This window comes from Lycorma delicatula, chromosome 4, assembly GCF_047948215.1.
Source record: "Lycorma delicatula isolate Av1 chromosome 4, ASM4794821v1, whole genome shotgun sequence".
NCBI lineage: Eukaryota > Metazoa > Arthropoda > Insecta > Hemiptera > Fulgoridae > Lycorma > Lycorma delicatula.
This window is the reverse complement of record NC_134458.1, coordinates 87,185,611-87,212,985: the sequence shown is the minus strand read 5'-3', so window position 1 is coordinate 87,212,985 and position 27,375 is coordinate 87,185,611. Positions and strand designations below refer to the sequence as shown.

General features: G+C 29.9%; 1 protein-coding gene across 7 annotated transcripts in view; it reads right to left on the bottom strand.

The window, feature by feature from the left end:
• Kdm2 (Lysine demethylase 2) overlaps positions 1 to 27,375 on the bottom strand; it is a 211,671-nt gene that overhangs the window by 37,493 nt on the left and 146,803 nt on the right. For all 7 annotated transcript variants that reach the window (XR_012756137.1, XM_075363503.1, XM_075363504.1 and 4 more), the window contains exons 4-9: positions 21,297 to 21,670; positions 18,599 to 18,868; positions 13,375 to 13,707; positions 10,474 to 10,740; positions 4,197 to 4,358; positions 192 to 284 (exon numbers count right to left, since the gene is read on the bottom strand). Coding sequence is in view for 6 of the 7 variants with exons in the window: in XM_075363503.1 (XP_075219618.1) it covers positions 192 to 284; positions 4,197 to 4,358; positions 10,474 to 10,740; positions 13,375 to 13,707; positions 18,599 to 18,868; positions 21,297 to 21,670 (1,499 nt within the window). In the remaining variant the exon portion in view is untranslated. The remainder of the gene's footprint in view (positions 1 to 191; positions 285 to 4,196; positions 4,359 to 10,473; positions 10,741 to 13,374; positions 13,708 to 18,598; positions 18,869 to 21,296; positions 21,671 to 27,375) is intronic.

The following is a 27,375-nucleotide window of genomic DNA, read 5'->3' as shown; positions in this document are numbered from 1 at the left end:
ATTTTGAGAAATTGGGGTTAATAATTTATTATATTCCTATTTCTTGGTTTATCACTGTACAAACTGTTACCTGCCTATAAGATATATTTTAAAATAATATATTATAAGAAATCTAATCATGACTTTACACTCTCTACAACATAAAAATCAATAAAACAACTTATAAATTTAATAATATATTATCAACATACCTTATAATCAGCATTTTTTCCATCTCTACAACATTTTGGACATTCCCAACTATTAGGTAAATCTTCATTCACTACACCTTCTAATTCAGGACACTATTAAAAAAAAAAAAATAATAACTAAATACTGTAGACACTATTAATTCTATTACTTTATATTCTATAACTTAATAATGTTTAAAGCAGATCCTGAACATTTTCAGCCAGTTGGCAAAATTGCATAACTATTTCAAAATGCTTCTATTGATTTGATCATTTTTATACCTCTTCTTGGATCTGATGACAATTCTTGAATCAGATTTATCATATTGTACACAGCAGGGGTATAATTTTATTTACTTCATATTCTCAGTGAAAAAAAATAAAAATATTTTTTGGTCTAAGTTATCAAACTTAGGTATTCTTACTTGGTAATACTTTGGTATTCAACAAACAAAGGTTCAAGGGATGATGAATAGAATATAAAGAAAGTAGAGAGTAGAGACAAGCCTTCAAACAACCCAAGAGGGACTGCCTCTGATTGGAGGAGTTTACTGTTCTGCCTAGGAAAAACAACTTTTAATATATCAACTTTATGATTCAGGTGACTACGTAAATGTGCAGGTAGGAAAGAAGTATGTGATCTTAATGTCAATCAAATGGTGTAAAATTAAGTAGGAACAATCAGTGTAAGGTCTCAAAATCAATATATTTTCCAATCTATCTGCAAAACAAGGTTCATAATAAAATTTAATTTAACACAAACTATGTTTACACTGGTACAGCTGAATATTGCTTCAATAAAAAATTATAATTTACTTAATCAAGGGGTTTGTCTAAAAATAAACATCTTATCTGTGGTAGTGTAAATTGAAAATTATACTCATAATGCTACATTAAAATGATATTTATGAAATTCTCAGTCAAATAAATATCTTATTCAGAATAGTACAGAATTATATGTTACATAAATTATATCAGGAAGGTAGGTGTGAGTTGATAACAAAAGGAATTACTCCAAGATATGCATATGAGAATTAAGAAAAACAATCCCAAAATCTACAATCATACATAACCATAAAATTAATATATAAAAAGAGAGAAGCAGTTAGAGTTCATATTAACACATGAACATAACAATTATACCAGGTCTCTAAATAAAGTAATAACTGTTTTTTTTTGGCAGCCAAAGTGGCAACACTGTAAAATTACTAGTAAACATATGGTTATATGAACAGCTGATTTATATTAGGTATAATATTTTTAGTCTATTGTTGCCACGTGAGACATAGACAAACTTTTTCTGAAATGAGTTTTTTGTTGTGCATTATGAAAATGACTTATACTAATTATGAGCAACGTTGTGCAATCAAGTTTTATGTTAAACTCTGTGAGAATGCTAGTGAAACTTTTTTCTAAATTGAAAAGGGCATATGGAGATAATGCTATGTCATGAGCCAAGGTTTTTAGTAAGTTTAAAGCATTTTCAGATGGCCGGGAATCAGTTGCAGACGGTCCATGCACTGTTAATGTCAAACAGTGACGACAATATTGAGTGAATCAGAGACTTGATACAGTAAGACCGGCAATTAACTATCAGAATGATTGCAGAACAACTGAATTTAAACCACACCACAGTCCATCAAATTTTGACAAACAAATTGGATATGAAAAAAATTTGTGCAAAATTGGTACCAAAAAACTTCACTGTTGAACAGTAAAACAACAGGTGGAAGTGTGCCGCGATCTTCTAGGGTGAATTGAAACTGATCCTGATTTTCTAAAAAAAATTACTGGTGATGAATCTCAGATATTTGAGTATGACCCAGAAACAAAATGCCAGATCAAGGGGTGTCGCACTTTAAACTCACCCCAACCCTAAAAAGCAAAATTGAGCAAATTAAAAACCAAAACCATGCTTTTGTTTCTTTGATAGTAATGGCATTGTCCATAAGCAGCTTTTGACTCAGGACGGAATGTAAATCAATATGTTTACCGAGAAATTCTTGAAAGACTGTAGAAAAGAGTTGCTCACATGAGACCAGCCATGAAAGAACACTCGATATGCTGCATCATGACAATGCATCTTGTCACACTGCATTCTCAATTAATGAGTTTTTGGTTCCTGTAGTTCCTCAACTACCTTATTCACTTGAATTGAGTCCATGCGACTTTTTCCTCTTCCTGACTTTACAAAAACACTTCAAAAGACACCATTTTGGAACAGTAGAAAACATAAAAAAATATATAACCAACCATCTGAAGGATATTCCAGTTTCTGAGTTCCAACACTACTATGAAAAGTGGGAAAACAATTTGAAGCATTGCGTGGCTTCCCAAGGGAACTATTTCAAAGGTGATAGAGTTCATGTATAATTGGATTGTAAATAAAGTTTTTCTGAATCAGTCTCATTACTTTATTTACAGACCTCGCATAATAAATCAGGTTGCTACATACGACAGTAAACTGCATCACCATATAACTTAATGGCTCTCCAACTCAGAACATCTCAAGAATAACTTCATGAAAACAGAAATGAATTGAATACCATATTTATATGACCCTCTCTTACACTTCATTTGTTTACAAAAATAAGAGTAAAATAACTAGACTTGAGTAAAGAGAATTAATTCTAAAATAAGACAAAATCTACACATAAGATTATTAATATAGAGATACTTAAAATAATTAAATTTAATAATAGACTAAAATTATTCAACGTATACTCCAGCCTTAAAAGTCGATTAAAATTAAAATTTATTAAAAAAATGAAGTAAATACCTATCATATGAATGTGAAAAAATAAAAATCAATACTGAACATAATAATCTCAAAGGGTTTAATTAAAAAATATTTAAATACATGTAAAATCAGAATTCACAAAAATCTAGTTTAATAATAATTAGAACAATAAAAGTTCTGTTATTGAGTATATACCTAGAGGAAGATTAGAACACCATGTACTGTTCTTCAATAAATAAATTATTATTGTTATGTACTGTAAAATTCATAAATAATATTCAAGGGACTGTTTTTTCCAAAGATTTGCAACATTGCATGTAAGATGAATGCATAGTTTGTCCTTTTAAGCATAGTTTGAGACCAGCAAACATTTTATCACAGCCTCCTGTAAGGATCTTTTGTTGGAAAAGTATTACCATCATTTTAAATTGTTCTATTGGTCTAATAAACCTAATCATTTATTTTTTTTATCTTTTTTTCATTGAGCACATTATGACATTCATCTGATGTTTCAGAATTTAAAGCAAATGAATCATCATGTATATACAATCTAATTATGGAACATCTTATCCCACCTTCCACAAAAACAAACATTAGTATTGACAAGCACCTTTGTATTCTTATAATGATCCATCTATTTGTTTCATAAGTGTGGAGACAAGAAAATATAGCAAATCACTACAATCCAGCTGCTGAAAATAGTTTCTTTGATTTTCCAGTTAATAAAAGTTTAAGAATCTATGATTAATAGAGTATTCCAGCTGATAAGATGCTGGACATTATAACAGTAAAAGCTCTGCCTTAAAAATTAGAAAATAATTTAAAATGTTATCAACACAGTATAAGTGTTGCTGTAAAAGGAAATTGTTTAACTTTAAATAAACTGGTTAAAAGATCTTAAAGATGGTTAGGTAATTTATTAAAAACAACAGAAGCGTATTAAAGTCATTAACAGCCTAAAATGATTTTAATTCTTTTTTAAGTTTTGTAGATTCTTTTTAGTTTTGTAAAAAAATTATACTCCATAATATTTTTTTTTATAAATTAAGATTTTTTTTTAATTACTTAATTTAACTAATCATGTTTACAGTAGCATAATAATTAGACAATAATTCAATAATTAAAAATATAATAACATAAATGTAAATATTAATCCAAGTAATTAAATCAAAATTCAGTTTTTTATAGACAATATAGACACTCAATATTAACAAATGATATAGATTTTTTACACATTATAACTCTTGCCATAATCCAACAACCCACTTTATAAAATAAATAATTACCTGTTTACGTAGACAATCTGGATGTATTATTTCATAGCACACACTACATTCCATAAGAGAGCTGGGTACATCTTTGTTGTTCTTCTGAATCGGAATAATAAGGGCTTGTCCCCAGCCATCAAGACCACACACTGCACAAGCAGCAGTAACTGGCAACATAGGCTGCAATGATAAAGCTTAATGTTTAGACAAAAAAAAAGGCAGGTAACAAAACACATTTACGTGTACCTCATACAAAAGTAATAACCTCTATTTTACTATCTAAATATTATTTTTTAATGTATCTTAATATACCAACAGACATAAAATAACTAACTCTAAATATCATTTATTGAATATGAATAGCACCACAATGAATCAGAGCTATTTATGCTGGATGAAAATAATGCAGAATTAACAATAATTTAACAATTATTTTAGTCACATGTATTTAAATTTGTTTAATTCTAATAGTTTGTCCAAAATGTATTAAATTTACATAAATTTTCTTGAGAAGCAGCTGGGAATCAAAATGTATGATTTAGATCAGTGTTATAAATAATCTTACTGTTCACACAAAATTTATTCTACCCTTGTTGTTAAGACCGTCACTGCCTTGTAGATTTTGTGTAAAATTATACAAATGATTTTAATGAGTTACCATTTTCTATATGACGAAAGAACATGTTGAATGATGCTATTACTCAATCAAATTTTGGCCAAAGCTGAAAGATACCCAAGCTTAAACAAAATATAAGGTACATAAGTACTCTGTGATACTACTGGTATTACATAAATGGTCAAACTTTATAAGAAAACAATCTACAGTATATTCTGACACAGTTACAGAAACAAAAATGTTTGTTACAAATTTTTTTAACTAGTATATACATACATATATTTCTGTTAATAATAGAAAAGAAAGAGATGCTGAAAATTTTTTTCAGCTATGAGAGTTATACAATAACAACAGCACATCAAATAGTTAATTATTATTAAGAAGTCTTAATTATTATTAAGAAGTCTTGTCACATTCATGATACTATTCACCACAAAAGACAGATCTACTGAACCAGTTTTTTCTCCCTGTGATTTCTGGTTATCTTCCCATCTGAAATTTTGCTTAAAGGGTTATGGAAATTTGAGAGCCAAGATAAGATTATGAAAATGCAAGACCACAAATGAATGATTACCATTCTGAAATAAGAATTTCAGAAATGTTTAAAACAGAAACTGCTGAATTTAAGTGCCACAAGGATCTTTAATGGAGGTAAGACAGAAATCAAATATCCAAGAGATTTTTTGTTTTAATGACCTAAGGTCAGATACTTTTTGAACAGACCTCGTATTATACAATATAAAAATCAATAAAAAACAAACTATAATACTAGTTGTCTTTTTAAAAAGAGTTCTTATTTTCTGCTGCTTTAAGCTTAAACTGCTACTTTAAAATGTCGCATATGGCATTAGTTTTTTTTTTTTTAAATTTATTTGATAGCAAATTATCAAAACCTTTCACTAAGAACTCTTATCTACTGTTACTCAGTTATCTATTCTTAAGATAACATTAATTACTAGTGATTTAATTTACTAGTCATTTGGTTCATTTATGTAATATACTGCAGATGAAGTATAAGCAAAGCCAGTAATGTGCTGTTTATCACAGATGAACTAAATTCTGCTTCATAAACATATTTCTAAGCACTATATATGCAATTAGTTCTTGGAGGAAATATATCTAATTCTTGGTTAATGTTTCTAGTTTTAGATAGCAGCAAGACTACTTTAAAAACTACAACCATTAGAAAAGCATAGATTAATTAATTCAGCTGTGCAAATCAGCACAAGAGATGTAAACTGATTGTTATGCAAGTTAAAATAATTTGTCAATATAAACTAGTAAGAAGTAGTTTTGACTACAATATACTTCATTAAGTATCAGACTCATAAATTAACCAGAATTATATAATAGAATTTAGTGAAAAAAGTTATTTATTTCTACTTAAACTACAATAAAGTTTTATAGAATAATTTCTGTTTTATTCCAGCTTGGACTGTTTGTTGAAGATTTCAAAATAAATATAGGGGTGATTTAAATTTTAAAAAATAAATTACTGGATATTACAAGGTAAAAAAAAGCCCAGAAGAATATAAGAAACTGATGGTACAAAGCGCACTAAAAAAATTAAATAACTATGTCAAATGAAGAATGAAATGACTAAAGGACAAGATTAGTAAGTGTAGAAAAAAAATTTAGATTAGTATTATAGAAAAGAAAGGAAAAGAGTCAAGCCACTGAGAAAGACTACAATCAAAATAATAAAAAGAACATTAAAGCTTAGAAGAAAAAAGTGGAGGAGGTAAAAAAAAAAATAGAGGAAGAAATATAACTGGTTAAAAAAAGAGTGTAAGAAAATATAAATGAAAATAAAGAATAAGTCTTGGAGACCTTGACAAAACGATATTAAAGAAGATTTTAACACTAGCTAAAAGATTTTTAAGAATTAAAAGAGACTGAGGAATACAAAAATGTAATGAATCCTAAGTACTAAAAGACAGCCAAAGGCAAACATGAATTAAATCCACTACAGAAAAAGTATTTTACAACTCTAGTTTCTGAAGGAAACTCTGAACAACTGTACAAGTTACACAAGAAAAGATAGAATGATGTAGAAAAAGCAACAAAAAGTATGGAAAGAAGAAAATCAACAGATCTGAGAAGAGTTATTAACAAAAATTATTCCAATTTTAGGTCTCTCTGTAATAAAATGGCTATTATAAATACTTACTTTGACAAGGAAAAATTTAAGAAAGAGGAATTAGAGATAATGTGCCAATATATAAAAATGCTGGTACAAAATTATATAAAAATTATAGAACTACAATAGTGATGAAACAAAAGGCATAAGTATTTGAAAAAATACCATGGACCTTTTTAAGCAGCTTGTCCTAATGATATGTGCCTACCGACTAAAATCATATTTGCAGCAATCGGAAGTCAATGCATTTTATCATTTTATAATTTATTTGTTAACCTGTGAAAAATTAACATTTTTCACATTTTGCTATAACATAAATGAACAATCTTTCAGGTCATGCAATTATGTAAAAGCATGTTTTTTTTTTAGAAGATAGCTGGAATAGAATTCACTTCTCTTTTTTATTCAGAAATGCTGCGCAGATTTTTCTTATATTATTTATATAAGTTACAAATGAATGTAGTGTATTTATCAACCTTCAATAGACCTATTTTTAGAACTGTTATATTGAATAAACCTTTTGATATAGAAAAGATTGTTTTTCAGTTATAAAATTTATCTTATATCCATACTTAAATAAACAAAAAGTAATTGAACTGTTACATTTAACAATAACTGTTGTAATTCTATAACATAAATATTATTAAATCACTGACTTGAATAAAAATCTTATTTCACTGCAAGACAGACTACATGGTTGTTCAACTTTGTGCTTTGCAAAAACAAAATGAAATGCCAACAAAATGTATCAGAAAAAAAACCTTAAACCTAATTTCTTTCTGTTTGCCTAAACAGGCAAAAACTTTTAACAAACAATATACTGAAGAAATTTTTTGAATACATAAAACTTGTTGATTTTTAAATAAAATATATTGCCTTACTTTTAATCTATTTTTCTAAAAGAAAAGAAATGATTATGGTTTTGGTTAAAACTACTTTTAACAAACTTGGGAAATCAGTTATCTGATTAAGATCAAACTGACATGAATAAGAACTTCAGATATTATTTGTTTATCAATAGAACAAAAAAAAGAAAATTTTTGAATTAAAGTTCCTATACGTGAAGAGAAAAAACTCAACAGAGGAGAATAAACTGAAGAAAGAAGAGGTAAACAGTCAGTCCAAAATAATGAACTTCTGGAAGAAAAAGAAAGAAACTACATGAAATGATATTTGTGTGGTCCTTGAAGGCCTATCTGTGGAGAAAACAAAACAAAACAAAAAAGGGAGAAATTATTGAAACAATTGTGAAAAAGACAGAAATTTTTGATTTATCAGTAAATTTTCAAAATATTAAATTAAAAACTTTGCAACTACAGTGTGGAATTAAAAATAATAGGCAGGGTCTTTTTCTGCTATCATGATCTTAAAAATGAACACAAATATCCAGCCACATACTGCTGACCAAATAACACAACTTATTGAATTTTTTAGATTGAAAGTTTTTGACCATCCTCCCTGTACCTTGGGCTTGGGTCTTAGAAATTTTCACCTTTTTCATGAAACTGAAAGACTCATTAAGCGGAGCTGCGGTTCACAAGTGACAAAGAGCTGATAGTCATTGCATTTCTGAATGGAGTGGCACCAGATAAGTATAATGAAGGAATATAAAAAACTTTTTATGTATTATAAATGGCAAAATTTTCAGGGTGAATACGTAGAAAGATGGCCTACGGTAAACAAAATTAAAATTAAAAAAAGTTTAGTCATTTACATCGGCTAATTTTTTGTTATAAAATTGGTACTTACTTTCTGTATGATTTTCTAAATATAACAACATTTTTTTAAAAATTTAACATTCATTTTTATTTGGTAAAACCCCTATTTTTCTGTTAAATTTTTATCATATAAATACACTTTTGGACTTAGTAAAATAGGAGAATAGTATGGATGTGTCTGTTGTATGCTTTTGAATCAATGAAGCTTTATGGTGGAAAGCATTACTTTAGTAAAGATTTTTTATGAAATGTTAAAATTTTTTGTAGTGAACTGGTTTTCTTGGAAATTGTTATTTTTTTTTATTCCAGGAACTAATACAAAAATTAATTAAAAACTATAATAAAATTGTTAAAAAGGAAAAGATTATGTAAGATAAGAATGGTAATAATTATTAATACCGGCCTATGTTTGCTACATAAAATTTAATCTATTATTTGAATAATATTATCTGTTGATAAGAATAAAGTTAAATTATTTGGATTTTGTTAACTGTAATAAAAGGAATAAGAATTATTAACTTATCTAGTAATATTTCTGTACATAAACAAAATTACAATTTTAAAATGATAAATACAAGTAAGTGCAAATAATACTATATAGATATTTTACTACATACTATATGTATTATAAACAGATAATATATATAAATTAAAAATAACTGCAAGCACCGAATTTCAAGTAAAGGAACAATTTTTAGAAGATATTCTAGAGGATTTTAAATGAGAAATAAAAACAAGACGATAAAGGCAAATAAGAGAATTAAACACTGAAAAACAGCTGGAGGAGCATCAGAAACAGACAACAAATTCAAGCAGCAAAATAGTTTAGTCACACGATATCTCTGAGCCTTCTTCAGGAAGTAACAAACTTGTTGATTTGTGAACAGATATTCTAAATATTTCAAAGGATCATCTGGGATCACATTAAAAAAACTTAATATAAATTTAGCTGTTAGAATAAGTAAAATACAAAAATCTAGCAGCCCTAGACCAAGTTTGTTTTTTGCTCATATCTGGGTATCTAAAACAGAAAATAATAATGAAACAATCACAACTAAAGGGAACAGATATTTACATTAATAAAGTATAGCAGACAGGGAAATTAATGCACACACAAAGATGATTGTTAAATACCTCAGTGGTCAAAGTAAAAGAATTAGGATTATTTGTGATATGATTGTTAATGGTGAGAAATTTTCTGTAGGAAAAGCCCCAAAAAAAATTGCCACTGTATGTTTAGAAGATACAAGGAGGTTCATTAAACATAAGGCTTTCAATGTAACAATAAACATACTCTTATTTTAATCAGAATTGAACAAAAAAAATTAAGTTTCAGAATTCATCACAGTAATCCATTTTTTATTATTGCACATTCAGACTGTCAATAAAGACAAATGATTAATGAGATAAATATAAATTTTTGAATTTAGGATCTGTAAATACATATAAAGTAGAATCTGAACCCTCCAAAACAAGAAATAAACTCACATAAAAGAGATTGTATTTTATGAAAGCCTCATTATCTCAACCCCTCGATAAAAAATTTAAAAACATTTTTTTATTGCTTTCTCATTCAGGTCAAGGACATGTAAATATGATCTCAATTTTGAATTAAGATTATGCCTAATCTCAGAATCAGGAAGTTCTCTTTCTGATAGAGATGGAGGTCATAATAACTGCAAATTTTTAATAGTTATTTTACAGGAGTTTTAAGAACTAAAAACACATCTTAAATTTTAAAAATACATTAAAGAATACTGATGAAAAATTAGGTATCGCTTCAAATCTTGGATGATTATAACATACTACACGCTGTCTCACCTGTAGGCACTGCCGCATAATGCAAGTCTGTTTAGCTCTACCGGGTCCACCAAACTTGACCATATCTTGACAGAACGCACATTCACCACAGTCTTTTTGCTGACACGCTTCACATTTCTTACATCTTGTTCTTCTTCTACGTGGCCCTGCACCTTTTTTATTACCACTTCCCCCGCCACCATTAAAATGTTTACTTTTATTTTCACCGCTTCCAACCCACCCTTGATTACCATAATTCTTCATCAACGGCATTCTACGTTCCACATCCTACATAATGAAATTAAATGAATCATAAGAAAAATATTGATAATTTTTATAAATTATTATTAATAAAATAAAATAATTATTGAATTTTTTATTTCTGAACATCAATTAATCGAGTAAGGAATAAGGGATTTTATTGAAGCGACTTGACAGTTTTTTCTAAATCAAGTTATACGTGTCCCAAGAAGTGTTGACCAAACTTAAGTAACTGATTCAGGACATAAAAAAACAAAAAGGTTCATGCGAAAAAATACTCTACCTTGCTTCGTCTCCCTCTGTTCACGATTTTGTGTTCTTTTAACAAAAATCTATATCTTAAGAACAGTTTGAAATATTAAATGAAATTTGAAGTACACGTATTCAACATCTACAAATAAATAAGTTTGAAAATTTTAACTCTGAAAATTCCAAACGGTGTCCAATAAAATCTTTCAATCATTAATAGCTTAATAAATATTAGTTTTATTGAATTATATTTTATTAGATAAAATATTAAGTATTTAACCGTGAATAAAAAGACAGAATTTGTTTAAATTGATTGATAACTGGTTGAGCTGTGGCTGTAAATAACTTACGTGGATCGTAAAATTATGCAGTCTGACAATTTTTGTGCTAGTTCTATTATTATTATTAATAATAGAAATTAACATTTACTATTTTTAATTCAATTAATAAAGAAAGTGGAAACGTGCACAAAATTGACACACTACTATTCTTAAGATGTAAATTTTTACTAAAAAAACAAAAAAAAAACACCAAAATGGCAGACAAGAAAAATGGAGCAAGATAAAGCATTTTTCCATACAAACTTGATTATTTTGATGTCCTGAATCAGCCTCTTACGTTACACCTCTTGGGACATTCTGTATACTTGATAAATTAAAAGCAGAACTAAAAGTAAAAATAATAATTTATAAAATAAAAAAAACATGTAGAGAAGAAATGCGTAAAATACAACTAAATTAATGCTAATTTATTCCCCACCATATGAAATTTGTATGCTACTTATATTCTGGTTACACAAGAAATACAAACATCACAAAAATTTTATAATTTTACTGCTACTATTTTAATTATATAATTCATAAGTTACTTAATAATTTGCAGCACTTTACTTATATTTATAAAAAAAAATAAAATAAATTATTCTCACTGTTATAAAAGGATAACCTGACAATTCAAAAATTTTACAGTTATACGTGTAGTATAAAATTATACTTATTTACACCCAAAATGATACAAAAACAAATTTTTTAACCAGAACCTCTTACTAACATGTTTTACAGTGTTATAATGGATGTCCTGTAGTTAAAAGTTTAATAATCACATAAATAATATTAATTAAAACTGATTAAATAAAGCATCAATTTAAGTACATGTAAGAGGTAGTACTGCAATTTAATATGTAGTCATAAACAAGCCTTGTACTCATTTGTCCATACTCTGTAATGTAAACAAGTTAAAAAAACACATCATAGTACTATATGGTAGAATGCTATATGACGTGCTATATGGTCTTATAATATCATTAAACTATACAGTAATATTCTAAGAAGCTGCAGGTACTACACCACAAAAGTCAATTAAAAAACTAGTTGTTTGGTAAATTTGATTACACAACTCTGATCGCAATAGTACTATATTTCTCATGACATTCAGTTTCTGAATAGCATTTAGAGAAGAAAAAATTACGTATTATTTAATTTTAGAAAAATAGTATATTAATATAATTTTATTTACTATATTTTAGAATCTTTATCATCATTTTCACTTTAAAATTGTTCTATTTCAAATAAAAGCACTATTACTATTATGTAACAATAGCAAGTAAGAATTTTATAAACTATCATCTAACCTAAATAAATAATTAAAATGTTGGAATAACAACCTGGAAATTAAAGAGTGTGCTGTAAAGTAAATGATAACTGCCAAAACCAGATTTAATGAATCAGCTTCTACAGGTCACTGAAGTTAAAGGGTATTGGGTGTAGTTTCAAGCATTTAAATTATATATACTCCATTGCAGTTTCACTTTAAAAAAGCAATCTCATGCTTGATCCTAGATAAAATAGTAAACGCCATCCCTTATAACCTGACAGTTTTCCAACATTTAGAGATAGTACGGAATAATATCTGCAAAATTGAACGGTGTCAAGTATCACTGGCCCAAACCACATTTTATGAACCAGCTCTCACAGATCACCAAAGTTAACCAATACCAGGGGCAGTTTCTTGGTAAGCAGTTAATGACAAATGATCAGAACAGTCGATACTTAAAATTAATAGAGGAATAAAAAAAAAACATTTTTCTACTTGGTAGTAACATATGCATTAATTGGGAAAACATATTGAAATCTACAGCACATATATTATTGTTTAAAGAATTAGCTTCAATTAATTTTAACAAACTGTGACTATATATAAAACAGCATAATATTAGTTCATAAAATTTACACAAATTAGTGGCTGAACGATTAAATCACTGCAGGATAACTTACTTACCCACTGTTACAACTTATTAATTAAATAATATCATATTAACTCCTAAAATGTTTCTTTTTATATTTAGGTTTGATTCTAGCAACTAATAATTTTAACAATTGAATACATATAAGTAAACAGATTTATAAAATTTACCTTTGTTCTTAATACAGGTCGTCCTGTTACAGCTAACTCAGGGCTATCATATCTATGTTGCTCGACCAGTGTTCTGACATCCTTTATCAGTGCTACTGGATCTCTAATTAGTTCAGGAACATTCTTTTTATTTGTCGGTAAAGCATGCAGATACGTTACGATAGCTTTCAAACCGTGCAATTCCCAAGGTGTTAAATGTACATGCTCTTCAAGAGTTTCCACATTATTGGATACTTTATAAAGATGAGATGTCCCAAGCAAACAATTAACATATCGTTCCAAAACGTACCATAACATTTCAGTAAAAAATGGATACCTGAATTTCTGCGGTACCTGTTAGTAAATACATATTTTTATAAAAATAAAGAAAACAAAAAAATAAACTTAACACAAAGTAAAAAGCATCAGAAAAAAGCACAAAACAGTACAGCCTATTATTATACTCTCCTGAAATAAACAACATTTTTCCAACAGATGCAGTTGAAGGTTTTGTTTAAATTGGGTGACTTGACTTTGTTACCAACAAGGAAACAGAAACTGAAAATTATTTCAGAGGCGACGAAACTAAGATCAAAATTTGATAAAGATTTAAAAAAAGAAGAATAAAACTAACGGAATATTAAGACCATTTAAATATTATTTGCAACTTGAATTTTTTATAAGATATGTAGAGAAAAACAATTTCCTCGGAGAAGATTTGTGCCCTTGAACATCTGTGAAAGAGAATAATCACAGTTGTAGCAACCATTGCAACTGATATGTGGTGATGAGAATTTGGGAAGAAATGAAATATTAATTACATCTGCAGAGCAGTAAATAGCCAAATATCAAAATATAATAAACTTCAAAATAAGCTTCCAAGGGATACCTTTCATTTCATGATATCCATTTAAATTATATTTTGCATTTGTTATTTGAAAAACAGCATTTAAACATGGAAGTTTTTTAATAAGCTACGTAAATAAAATAAAACTGGCACTATTTCAAATTTATTTGGCATATAAATTTATTTATTCTAACCCTTAACTGGTCACGCTCTTTTTATAACATTACTAGTCGTGTCGGGTCACTATTCATTCGTAAATTAAATTAATAATGCATTACTGGAATTAAAAAGAAACGAACACTTATATATGAAAAAGAAACTATTTTTTATTCAAATAAAAATAAATATCTCCTTGTTTAAAACAAAATAATCAAAGAAAAACAGAAATTACAAAACCTTGGAAAAAAATAAAGATCTTCATTTTAATTGAACTATGCTGGTGTAAAAAGATAATTATTCCTGATTGATTATTGAAGACACATTTACAACACATCTGTAAATATCTTTTCAAATAAAAAATATTTCAACTGAGCCAAACATCTACACGTAAACAATGCACAATTTGCCTGGGTGTCAAATTGATGTCCTGAACAGTACATTTGTATATATTTTTTCTTAAATTTATTATTTCAGAGTAAGAAATTCTTTATTTCCAACACTAACATTAATCACAATCTTTACAAATAAAATAAGAGTGATTTTTTAAAATATGGCGCCCACATTTCACACAAACAATGTTATATTTATTGTCCTTGGTGGACAGTGTTTATGTTTCGTTCTAACTTCCACATCTCACTCCTCTGGTTGTTGAACATCAACTACAGTAATGTCATGTTCTATAAAATATATTTTTATTTTGTTCAAGTTTTTTTGGGTTTCCCGGAGTGAGATACCTATTAACAAGTAAATATTGTACTAAAATGTGGCCTAAATTTTTAAGAAAATCTCTTGAAATAGTGTAACACAACTGGTTGTGTTGGGTCAAATAGCTTATTTTTATTACTTATATTACACAAACTAAGGGAAGCTGGATACTAACTGATAGAACGGATTACGATAGGAGATTAGCGGCTTGCCAACCTAATACCATTGAGGCAAATATTAAACTTTAAATATAAAATAGTGTCTCGGGTCATACAGACCTGACACGACCAGTTAAGGGTTAAAATGCATCAGAACAATACTTTTAAAACAGAAATCAATAAAAAGAACAGCAATAGAGATTTCAGATAAAATTATTACTATAATATGTAATATATATATATTTTTTTTGTCTTCAGTCATTTGACTGGTTTGATGCAGCTCTCCAAGATTCCCTATCTAGTGCTAATCATTTCATTTCGGTATACCCCCTACATCCTACATCCCTAAAAATTTGTTTTATGTATTCCAAACGTTGTCTGCCTGCATAATTTTTTCCTTCTACCTGTCCCTCCAATATTAAAGTGACTTTATCAGGATGCCTTAATATGTGGCCTATACGTCTGTCTCTTCTTTTAACTATATTTTCCAAATGCTTCTTTCTTCATTGATTGCGACAACACCTCTTCATTTGTCACTTTATCCACCCATCTGATTTTTAACATTCTCCTATAGCACCACATTTCAAAAGCTTCTAATTTTTCTTCTCAGATACTCCGATCGTCCAATTTTCACTTCCATATAAAGCTACACTCCAAACATATACTTTCAAAAATCTTTTCCTAACGTTTAAATTAATTTTTTATGTAAATAAATTATATTTCTGACTGAAGGTTCATTTCGCCTGTGCTATTCGGCATTTTATATCACTCCTGCTTCGTCCATCTTTAGTAATTCTACTTCCCAAATAACAAAATTCTTCTACCTCCATAATCTTTTCTCTTCCTATTTTTACATTCAGTGGTCCATCTTCATTATTTCTACTACATTTCATTAGTTTCGTTTTGTTCTTGTTTATTTTCATGCGGTAGTTCTTACGTAGGACTTCATTCATGTCGTTCATTGTTCCTTCTCAATCCTTTTAGTCTTGGATAGAATTACTATATCATCAGCAAATCGTAGCATCTTTATCTTTTCACCTTGTACTGTTACTCCAGATCTAAATTGTTCTTTAATATCATTAACTGCTAGTTCTATGTAAAGATTAAAAAGTAACGGGGATAGAGAACATCCTTGTCAGACTCCCTTTCTTATTACGGCTTCTTTCTTATGTTCTTCAATTATATTGTGCTGTTTGGTTCCTGTAAATGTTAGCAATCGTTCTATCTCTGTATTTGAACCCTAATTTTTTTTAAAATGCTGAATATTTTATTCCAGTCTACGTTACCGATTGCCTTTTCTAGGTCTAGGTCTATATATATATATATATATATATTATACATAACAGTGCTGTTATTCCCCATCAAAGATTACACTTGAGAAGTGGGGATTACTGTTTATTTTTTTTAATATTAGTATTCATAATTTAAACAACTATAGGTGCATTTTTTCTGCATTAATGACCAACTACACTTTTAGCTATTTGTCTACTATATTTAAGGTTATTGTTATTATTTACAATTATTTATTATGTTACCCAAAAATACGAACTTATAAAAATCACTAAATATAAAATAAAATAATGGAATCAGACAGAACTGCGTTAGAAATTTTGAATAACTACAAGAATATTATCAGACCCAAAATTAAAATAATATGTAAAAAATAAATTTTGTATGAACCAACAGTTGCTGTACAATTAAAATATGTTATATTTTAAATGTTTTTAATATTTACAACTGACAGTAAATAAGCAATCAAAACCATTAGTCAGATACCTTGAAAAACATAATATAATAATGCTTTTAAACTTCAATTTTTTTTTTTTTTTACATAGTAACAGTTCTTACTGTGCTTCTTATTAATTAATTTAGAGCCTCTGAAATAATAGTTCAAATGAAAAAAGCTAATATTAACCATCTGAATCATCAGCTTGAATTTAGCCAACCATTATAACAAACCACATGATATGTTACTGCTGTAAACAACAATGGTTATAGGCAAGATACAAACCACATGTTAGATTAGTGTAATCATGTATCAGAACACAAGATTCCCGTACAAGTTACACTGAGAAAAGTAAGAAATGATTCCAAGAACTGTTTACTTACTGAGCTGAATACACTTGTATCTCATTGTTTGTGGTTTTGTCATTTAAGAATTTAATGTACAAGATTAATTTTTTTTTTTAATAGTGATATTTTTTACTAAAGGAACTGCTTTATATTTATCCTGTTTAAAGTGATCAACTCAGCTGAAGCTAACAATAAATAAAAACCTTATATGATAACTGACTGTATGTTATACTATCAATTCTAATATTACCATTACAAATAGCTAAAATGTGTAACAATAAAAAATATAAAAAATATTTTAAATGTAGTTCGATTCAGCAATAATGAAATGAAATAATTTTTTCGTCTATGTTAATCATGCTGTATCATTTACTTTTAAGATATTTTTGTGTTTTCTGCTGTGATTTTTTTAAAAAGAATTATGTAAGCTTTTATGTGATTTAAAAATATTAAGACATTATTATATATATAAAGCATCTTCAATATTAATTTGTAAAGCACACTGCAATTTTGAATGCATTCATTACTTAGAGTTTCAATATCTTCACATTTAGGATCATTATAGATTAAATAAAAACCAAAAAATAAGCATTTTATGCAAGTAAACGAATTACTAACATTGTTAGTGGTACTTATTGTATTATTTTTTATAACAGACATATGTACCTATCAAAAAATGATAAGCTTTGTCATGTAATTTTATTTTATTGCTTTTAATTTAATGAAAGCATTTTTTTGTTATCGGAATATATTACATATTTTGGGTATGCGATCTGTCAATTGTGATTTTCATAAAAATGCATTAACTGCAGTTAGAGTGTATGATTATATTAATACATTCTGTTACACACTGCATACTAAGTCCATAAAAAAATCACATTTCAACCACAATTTATCAAAAAGTTGAACCCATTCAGTCCTACAACTGACATTTCAATTTTTTCAATCACAGGGACTGGCTCTACAGCAAATGAATAATAATATATAAAAAAAAACCTCACTGCTACTACTTGTGCCTCAAGCTTTATATGCTTAGTAATACTAAGAAAGTCTAGGGCAGAAAATGTAAAGCAAAAAATTAATGCAGACCTATTTTTCATGAACCTGTATGTTATATAAACTGCCTTAATCAGCAGGGAGAAACATTAGACAATACACTGATCATTTAACATTTCTTAAAAATGTAACCGGGCTGTATGAAGGTATTTTTAAGAAATTTAACCATCAAATTTAATTTAATTAATTTACTTATAAAACAAAGAGGTAGATAATAAAAAGAACAAATAATGTAAAAACAACTTACATGTGTAGTATCCTCCACTTGAGCGATTCTTAATTGTTTATCGATTCCATATGAGTGTAGAAAGTTACCACCAAAAACAAGTGAATCTTTCGGAGTAAACACAGCATGAATCCAACCAGTAGGTATAAAGAATGTATTTCCAGCAGTTAATGTTACTCTGCCACAACGTTCAACTGTATCACCAAAGAAGACATCACCTTGTTTACCTGACAATACCCACTGTTCATACAACTGAATATTGTGCTCTGTTGGAGGTATCAACCAAAATACCTGTGAAATACATAAGTGTATAGATTATATTTTTCCCAATAAAATCACATTTTCAAAATAAATCTTAATTACTGATTATAGTTTCAATATCTTCCTACTCAAATACTTAACCCTAATGTTGTTATAAGTTCACATTTCTGAACTTGTAATCAAGACTACTTAATATTTAAATAAGAATAGTAGAAAAGTCTATATGTTTGTAATAAACTTGGGTTTACAATTAAGAGTATCTCTTTTGGCCATGCTTTTATCCCTACTCATATTTAAATTACTTATAATGAGTTCAACATGAAAAGATGATTATTCTTAAATTGACCTATATGATCATTATAGTAATTGGAAAGAGAAGCAAATAGAAATACACCAAACTATATTATACATTGCAAGCAGTTGACTTATCAGTAGTCAAGGAAAACAGTAAACATCATATCTGTCTGATGTTATTGTGGCATTCAATAAGTGAAAAATTAGTCATACATATTCAAAGAAAATTCTGTAGAAAATCTAATGTGCTTTAGCGTGTACTCCATGGAAGTTATTTTAAGGCAGTGTAAAAGATTTCAAATGAGCAGAAGTGTATTTTACACTTTTGTCAGCCCTTTACAAACTGTTCTGACTCCTGAAACACCAAACAGATAAAATATTGCGATTTAACAAGCCCTTGATGAAAAGTACAACACCACATTCATTATCAATCAACATATCATACAGAACAGTAAAGCATATACTCCATCATAATCTCTCTTTTTTCTCAGACAAAATTCAAATTGTTTAGAAAATTCTGCTGAATGATCGACCGGAGCCTTAATTTTTGTAGAAAATTCATTCAGCTGTTATTTGGCTGTATGTGTAATCCACAAATGTTAAGACAGTTTAATTGTCAGATGAAATTAATTTCCATTTAATGTACTATGTTACCAAAGAAAACTGCAGATACTGGTAATCAGACAAATTATCTTGAACATCAACAACCTTGTACACTGTGAAAACCAAATGGTTGAAGTGTAATGATGATTCTGGATTTGCAATGAAATGATAACAGTTACAGCTAATTAGTGTGCAGTGATAAGATCAAAAAAATTCCACTGTTGAATGACTTTTAAAGAAAAAGAATGATTCCAGTAAAACGGTGTTAGCTAAATTAAATACTAAAGGAATATCTATGTATAATAAATTAATAATGTTTCCATGATTAATTTCTCGGAATGGAAACATCAATTGGACATCAAGATTTTCAAATTTAAATAGAGTGTTGATTTATTACATTTCTGGCAGCTACTTAAACACAAAGATTTATGAAAAGAAATGAAGATTGAATGAAAAATTTAAAAAAATAAATCACTGAGAAAATCAAAACCAAAAATAACAAACATGCTGGAATGCATGTTCATAATTTATAGAATATACTGCCAAGAGGGCATTTATATTTTTAAAAAGTAAGAATATACTGCTAAGAGGGTAGTTATATTTTTAAAAAGTAAGATTAATGATACAAACTCCATTAATTATTATTGTTTTATATATAATATTCTTTCATTATTCCTAACTCAATCCAATAATTTATCATTTGAAAATTTTCAAACATTCACTCTTCAACTGTACATTTACCTACAATGTTAACAACTTTTATGAGGTATGTTTTTTTCTCTTTATTAATATCATCATCACTTATTTACAAATTTTTAAAGCATGCTATTTTTGAATGCACTCTCTGGATTTTTGACATTAGATATTTTATAATTACAGGCAACTTGCACATAACATTCAGGAATACTGCAAAATACACAGATATCTTGCACCTAATTCAATAAAATAAAAAACAATGTTACATACGTCATATGGAAAACAATCTAAAAAATAAATATTTATTAGGAACTACAGATTTTTATGAAATATAGAGATTTTAACAGATTTAATCAGTAGGTCTAATATAAAAAATTGCAGTACAAAAAACACTGGAGAAGGTACTTGCACTAACATCATTGTCATGAATATGATTTTGCTAAGACAATAGATTTAAATTTTACAATGAATATTTTAAATTTTAAAAAGAATCAATTTAATATAAGTAACTCATTTAATGAGTTACATATATTTAAATAATGAAATTCCTGCAGGAACATGCCTCATTTGAGCAGAATGGATAGTATCTTAATTAATCTTGTATCATGCAACTATGCCAGCCATGACCACTTCAGTATTAACCATACTTCTGATAAAGTTTCAGTTTGGCCACTATTGTTAACACATTTTCAAAACGAATATTAATATTACATTAAAGGACATTTCATGACATAAAATAAAATTAATAATAAAAATAACAAATTATTATTAATAAATTAATAATAAAAATTACAGAAATAACTCATATAAATTTCTAATCTTGAAAGTCATGCAAACAAAAAAAGAACTGAGTTTTTGAACGTACCTTGCTACCTTTAAGTATATGATACCAAACTGATGTTCCACCAAAATCTATATGAAAGTCAGTATAACAACCTTTTACAGACATTAAACAATACTTTTGTACTTTTGGATACATCATTTCATCTATAGCATTTGTAGACTCAGTCTGAGCTTCTTTCAAATGTCTGGGCCAAACACAATCAACCCAATCTATTTGACGAACAAGAGCAGGTGACTGAACATAATTTTCTAGTTTTGTATGGCTGAATTCCAAAGATATAACATTAAGTAATTTGTCTTTTTCAGGATCTTCATAATATCTCTGCCATTCTTTCATGGACATCTCGCAGTTCTTTTGTGTGTTAACATCCATGACATCAAGTTGTCTACGAGAACCTAAACTCAGAAAAAGTACTCATATAAGCTACCAACAGAATTTATTGATAAAATAACTTGCATTCATACAGGATTTAAGTTTTTCTTCATACTATTCAGATTTTATGTCATAGTAATTAATGAAATTAATAAAGAATACAAATATATGCCTCTTTACATGTTAATTTTAAGGATGGCTGTACCATTTTAAGGACGACAGGAAAGAAAAATTATGGTAAATTATGGTAACTCTGAATGAAATTATGCGATGTCTGTAAAACATTAATCACCAACTGACCAGGATAAGTAAGTCAATTCATATTTACTTACTTGAGATACATAAAAAAAACTACTAGAATAAGTCAAAGAAATTTGTAATATGTTTTTGAAATCATGAATAATTTTACATTCTCCCAGTAAAATAAGCTTTTCTGGTTCTGTCACTGAAAGTACATTAACAAAAAATAGTTTACAAGCCCAAACAGCTGAAACTTGTATGGAACATTTTTCTCACATAGATTTTACTGACTGGTATAATAATTTTTTAACATTTATTATTATTTCTTCAGCTTAGCAAGTTAGTTACCTCAACCAAGTCGAAAAATTTAGCTGTTGTTTTATTGTAACAAGAATAAAACTTCAGCTACTTTCTTATACAAATGTTCATCTGTAAACATATTTATTTAGAAGAAATCTTCAGATTAGACAGAAGAAGATGGAACACTTGTTCCATTAATAAATTATGAGAGCAATTTTTACAAAAAGTTTTTTTAATCAGATTCATCAGAATCATTTGGATTTAAGAAGAACTCTAAAGTACACAGACAATTTTAATGTACCATCGTAAAAAAGTGAACATTAAATATATCGATAAAAATGAAACTTTAAGCTTTATAGTAAGGCCTATAATTTAACTGCTCTATGATAAAAAGCTAAATAATTAACAAGATGAATTTAATATCCAGAAACACACAATTTAATAAAATAGAATGAATTAAGAAGTAAGGATTCTTTTGAAATTTACATTTTCTACTTTTGAACTCAAGACAAGAGAATTACCTAACACAAACGTGATAAAAAATTTTATTGTATTACATGATCAAAATTTCATAAATATTTTGTACTGACTTCAGTAGTACAAAAACTAATATCAAAGGGGCGCTTTCATTTTTATTTCAATAATTTACATACAAGAATACACCAAAAGCTTGCACATACTCATCAGTATGAATGGTCTAATAATTTATTTTACGTTCTATTGATATTTTATTTTTATTATAGGTATTAAATGTATTAAAATGTATTAAGTATTAAAATATTAAACATAAATGCAAATTAAGAAAAAAATAGTCAAATTTTGAAAGATTAGTGAGCCTAAACATATAATCTGCCTATACAATCATCAGTACTGAGATTTCTAAATGATTTAATAGTATAAAATAAATTAAAGCCTTTATTTTAGAGAATAAAACTACTACAGACCAATTTTTTATTTTTAAGGATTCATAATTTTCATACTTAAAACAAAGGATCTTGAACAAAATAATTGTTGAAAGCAACAAGAAACAATAATTATTTCCAGAAAACATTGAAAAAACAATTAATCATTTTCAGAAATCATTGAAGTTAAAATAATTATGAAGATGTTACTGTGAAATTTGAAGTTATATTTTCTTCATACTTAGTACCATTAACAAAACAAATAACAATAAATGTACCATTAACAATTAAAGAAAAACAAATGAACAAGGTCTCAAAGAACTGTTCCAGTCTTCTTCTTCTTCTTCTTCTTCTTCTTAGAGAAGCTAATTTATAATTTTACCCACAATTAACATAGATATGGGTCAGGTGTACAATTTGGAAAGATGATCTGTATATTTAATCTTATCACTAGAAAGTGCAATAACTAATCAATACTTTTATGGCAATTAAAAATTAGAAAAGTCTAATTATAGTTTAGATTCAATGTGATACCAACACATGATAGATGGTGCTGCCAAACTAATTATTACGGTTTTCTTTAACTTATCTCTTTGTGAAAATGTATGCATTCCAAGGTATTACTATAACTTTTAGAGATACCCAGTGACCGGTTATCTAATCTGTCATTTTTGGGATCCTAGTTTCAAATTCTAATATCAAGAAAACTTTACAAAAAATAAATCAAGCATGTCAAACATTTCACTTGTTTACTGTTCTAATTTTATTGCATATAGGAATGTTCCAACAAAATAGACGATCTATAACAATAATGGTAGCCGGAACTGACTTTGATTGGTGCAGAAGTAAAAAAAAAACACTATATAAGAGAGAACAGAAGAAAAAGAAAAAGTTAAAATAAATTTAATTAGAAAAAGAGAAAAATATTAATAAAATCACTAGCGATACAACTTTCCAGATTTATATTACAGAGGCCAATTTGTTACTGAAGATGAACTGGTGTTTAACTTCAGGTAATGTGCCAAGACAGTATTGCAACCTAAAGGAATATGACATTAAAAATTGGCTGCTCTTAATTTACACCAGACTTTAATAGTGTGGTTAAAAATAGCTGTATTAAAAGACTTCCTCTATGAATCATGAGACCTTGCTGATGGTGAGGGAGCCTGGTGGCTGTCACGTCGTGGCTTATGCCGACGATGGGCTGCTGCTGGTTGAGGGTAATTCGCGTGCTGAGATCGAGCTTAGAGCGGCACAGGCATGTAGGGTTTTGCGGTTGTGGAGTCTTCAGCATAAGATGGTTTTCAGTCCGGAGAAAACCACTATGATGTTTTTGAAGGGCCGTTTAGCTGCAACTCGCCATCCGCGGGTTGTGATGGACGGTCGTTCTATTAGGTATGTCACTCTTCAGAAGTATCTGGGTGTTATCCTTGATGAGAGGCTTCTCTTCAAGGAGCACCTTCAGTATGTGGCGAAGAAGGCAGTTGATGCTTTCTTCGGCGTCCGTAGAGTGGTCCATCCCGATTGGGGGTTGAATTTCCTTATCATGCGGATTCTTTATAAAGGCGTCTGTGAGGCCATTATGTTGTATGCTGCGCCCGTCTGGGCTCATCGTTTACAACACCAATGCTATAGGGACATTATTTTACGAGCCCAGCGTCTTCTTCTGTTAGCGGTTGTCGGTGGTTACAGGACTGTCTCGCGAGAGGCAGTGACTGTGATCGCAGGCATCAAACCTGCGGATATTTCGGCTACGGAACGTAGCCAGCGGTATGTTGCTAGGAAGGCTGGCCTTCTTACTACTGGGCGTATGCGTGAGATCGAAGACCAAGGTTTCGACTCTTGGCAAGGTAGGTGGAACACTTCTCTGACAGGTTGTTATACGCATGGTATATTCCCCGATGTTAGAGAGCTGCGAGCGATTAGCTGGGTATCCCTCAATCGGCATACCACTCAGTTCCTCTCAGGACATGGTGCATTTAGGGACAAATTGGCTAAGTTTAGGTTGGTTGATTCCGGCTTCTGTCCGGACTGTAGGGTCGATGACACTGTGGACCAAGTCGTCTACATATGTCCCTGGTACGAAGCTGAACGTACCAGAGTTATTAGGGAACTCGAGAGAGTAAACTCTGTTTTGGATCTACGAGTCAACTGGAGGACTCGTAGAGAGTGGAAAATAGTTGCTGGCTTCCTTCGCTTCCTCGCCCTGAGCAGGACCGCCGAAGGGATCTAGTAGGTGATAGGAACCTGGGTGGCTAGGGACCGCCTGGGCAGTTCACTGGCCGAAGGTAGGCGCTTAGGCAGCGTGCCTCGGTTAGATGTATTGGTGGTATGCGTTGAATCAGGCTGTCGGCGGAGTTGCGGCTGTTGTCGGCGGGCGGGAGTATTCTTGCCCGGTGGGTGCGGTCGCGCTCCGACGAGGGCATTAATGAGCTAATTTACTGTCGGTGGGGCTTCCCTGGGTGCTGCTTTGCTGGTATGCAGGGGAGTCTTGGCGGCGGTTGCGAAAGATGGTGAATGTCACGCGGGACTCCGCGATGGCGCTGTACGGGAGTAGGCGTTGATTCTCCTCTCCCGGGCGGACCGGAACGGAGTCAGACAGAAACTCATTTAGAGTATTAAGCGGGGGTTCTTAAGGGAACTAGGTCTAAATTTCGATGAACTATTCGATGATTATAGTTCATCGAAATTAGTTTATTGTCCCACTATAAGTTAAAGTTTATTGTCCCACTATAAGTTCAACAATAAACTTTAGTGGGAAGTTTATTGTTGAGGTTGTTAGTGCGGATCTGAGACATTCAGAAAGTGGCTCTTTATAGTAGGATCTAGGCGCGGGGTCTTCTTTCCGCGGTTAGGTTTCCTAGCTTAGTTCTTGAGGGCGACGTGGTAGCTGCAGGTGTCCGTTGTCTTCATTCTGGAGGTATAAACATGTAAATCTATCTCGGGGTGAATTTTTACCGATGTAGATGTCCCTTGGGGCATCTGCATCGGTGGCATCTCTGCGGGGCCTGAACTGTAAGCTGTGGTGCGCAATCAGTTTGAGGGCGAGAAGAAATCCTCCGTTAAAGCCACTGCTGGCTAGGAACGGAGGGGGTGGTGTAGCGACCGGACACGCTACGAGGTGGGATCTTCTCCCCTCGGGGGGGAATCGAGATGATGGTGAGGGAGCTTGAGTGCTCAGTGATACAAAGTAGCTGGATCAAAGGTGCAACCATATTGGAGAGGTACCTGTTGAGAGCCAGACAAAAGAATGATTCCTGAAAGGGCAGCAGCTCTTTCAGTAGTTGTTAAGGGCACAGGTTTGGAGAAATTAAATGACCATATGAACATCACTCCATCTTATGAGTACTGCGAAGCTAAGAGCAATGGAAAACTACAGGTGTTATTTTTCCAAGAAAATGTAGTTCTCTGTATTTTCATGTAACAAAGATGGAGGCGTCTTTCTTGGTAAACTAGTCCCCCATTTGGATCTACGGATGGGGACTACTAAAAAAGGGGTCACCAGAAAATTAAAAAATAACGTTTTACAAGTCATAGCATGGAATGTTATAAGTTTAAAATAGGCTGATACGTTACAAAATTTAAAGAGTGAAATGGATAGGTTAAATGTAGATGTAGTAGGAATTAACGATATTCAGTGGGAAGAGGAAAATGATTTTTTGTCTGGTGAATTTAGAATAATTAACTCAGCATCAAATAAAGGGCAGGAAGGAGTAGGTTTCATAATGAACAAGAAGATAAGGGAGAGAGTAGAGTATTAATCATTGTAATAAGGATAAAATCCAAAGCCTAAGCCGACAAAGATTGTTAACATCTATATGCCTGCAAGTGCCCATAATAATGATGATGAGGTAGAGAGTATATACAAAGAAATTGACGAAGCAATTAAACACATAAAAGGGGATGAAAATTTAATAATAGTTGGAGACTGGAATGCAAGCATCGGAAAAGGCAAGGAAGGAAATACTGTGGGTGAGTATGGGCTGGGAAAAAGGAATGAAAGAGGGGACCGACTTATTCAGTTTTGCATGAAGTACAGTTTAGTAATTACAAACACCCTGTTTAAAAATCATAATAGAAGAATATATACATGAAAAAAGCTGGGCGATACTGCAAGGTATCAGATAGATTATATCATGGTTAAACAAGATTTAGAAATCAACTCGTCAACTGCAAAGCATATTCAGGAGCAGACATTGATAGCGACCATAATTTAGTGATAATGAAATGTAGATTGGGGTTTAAAAAACCTGAAGAAAAGGTGTCAGATGAATCGGTGGAATTTA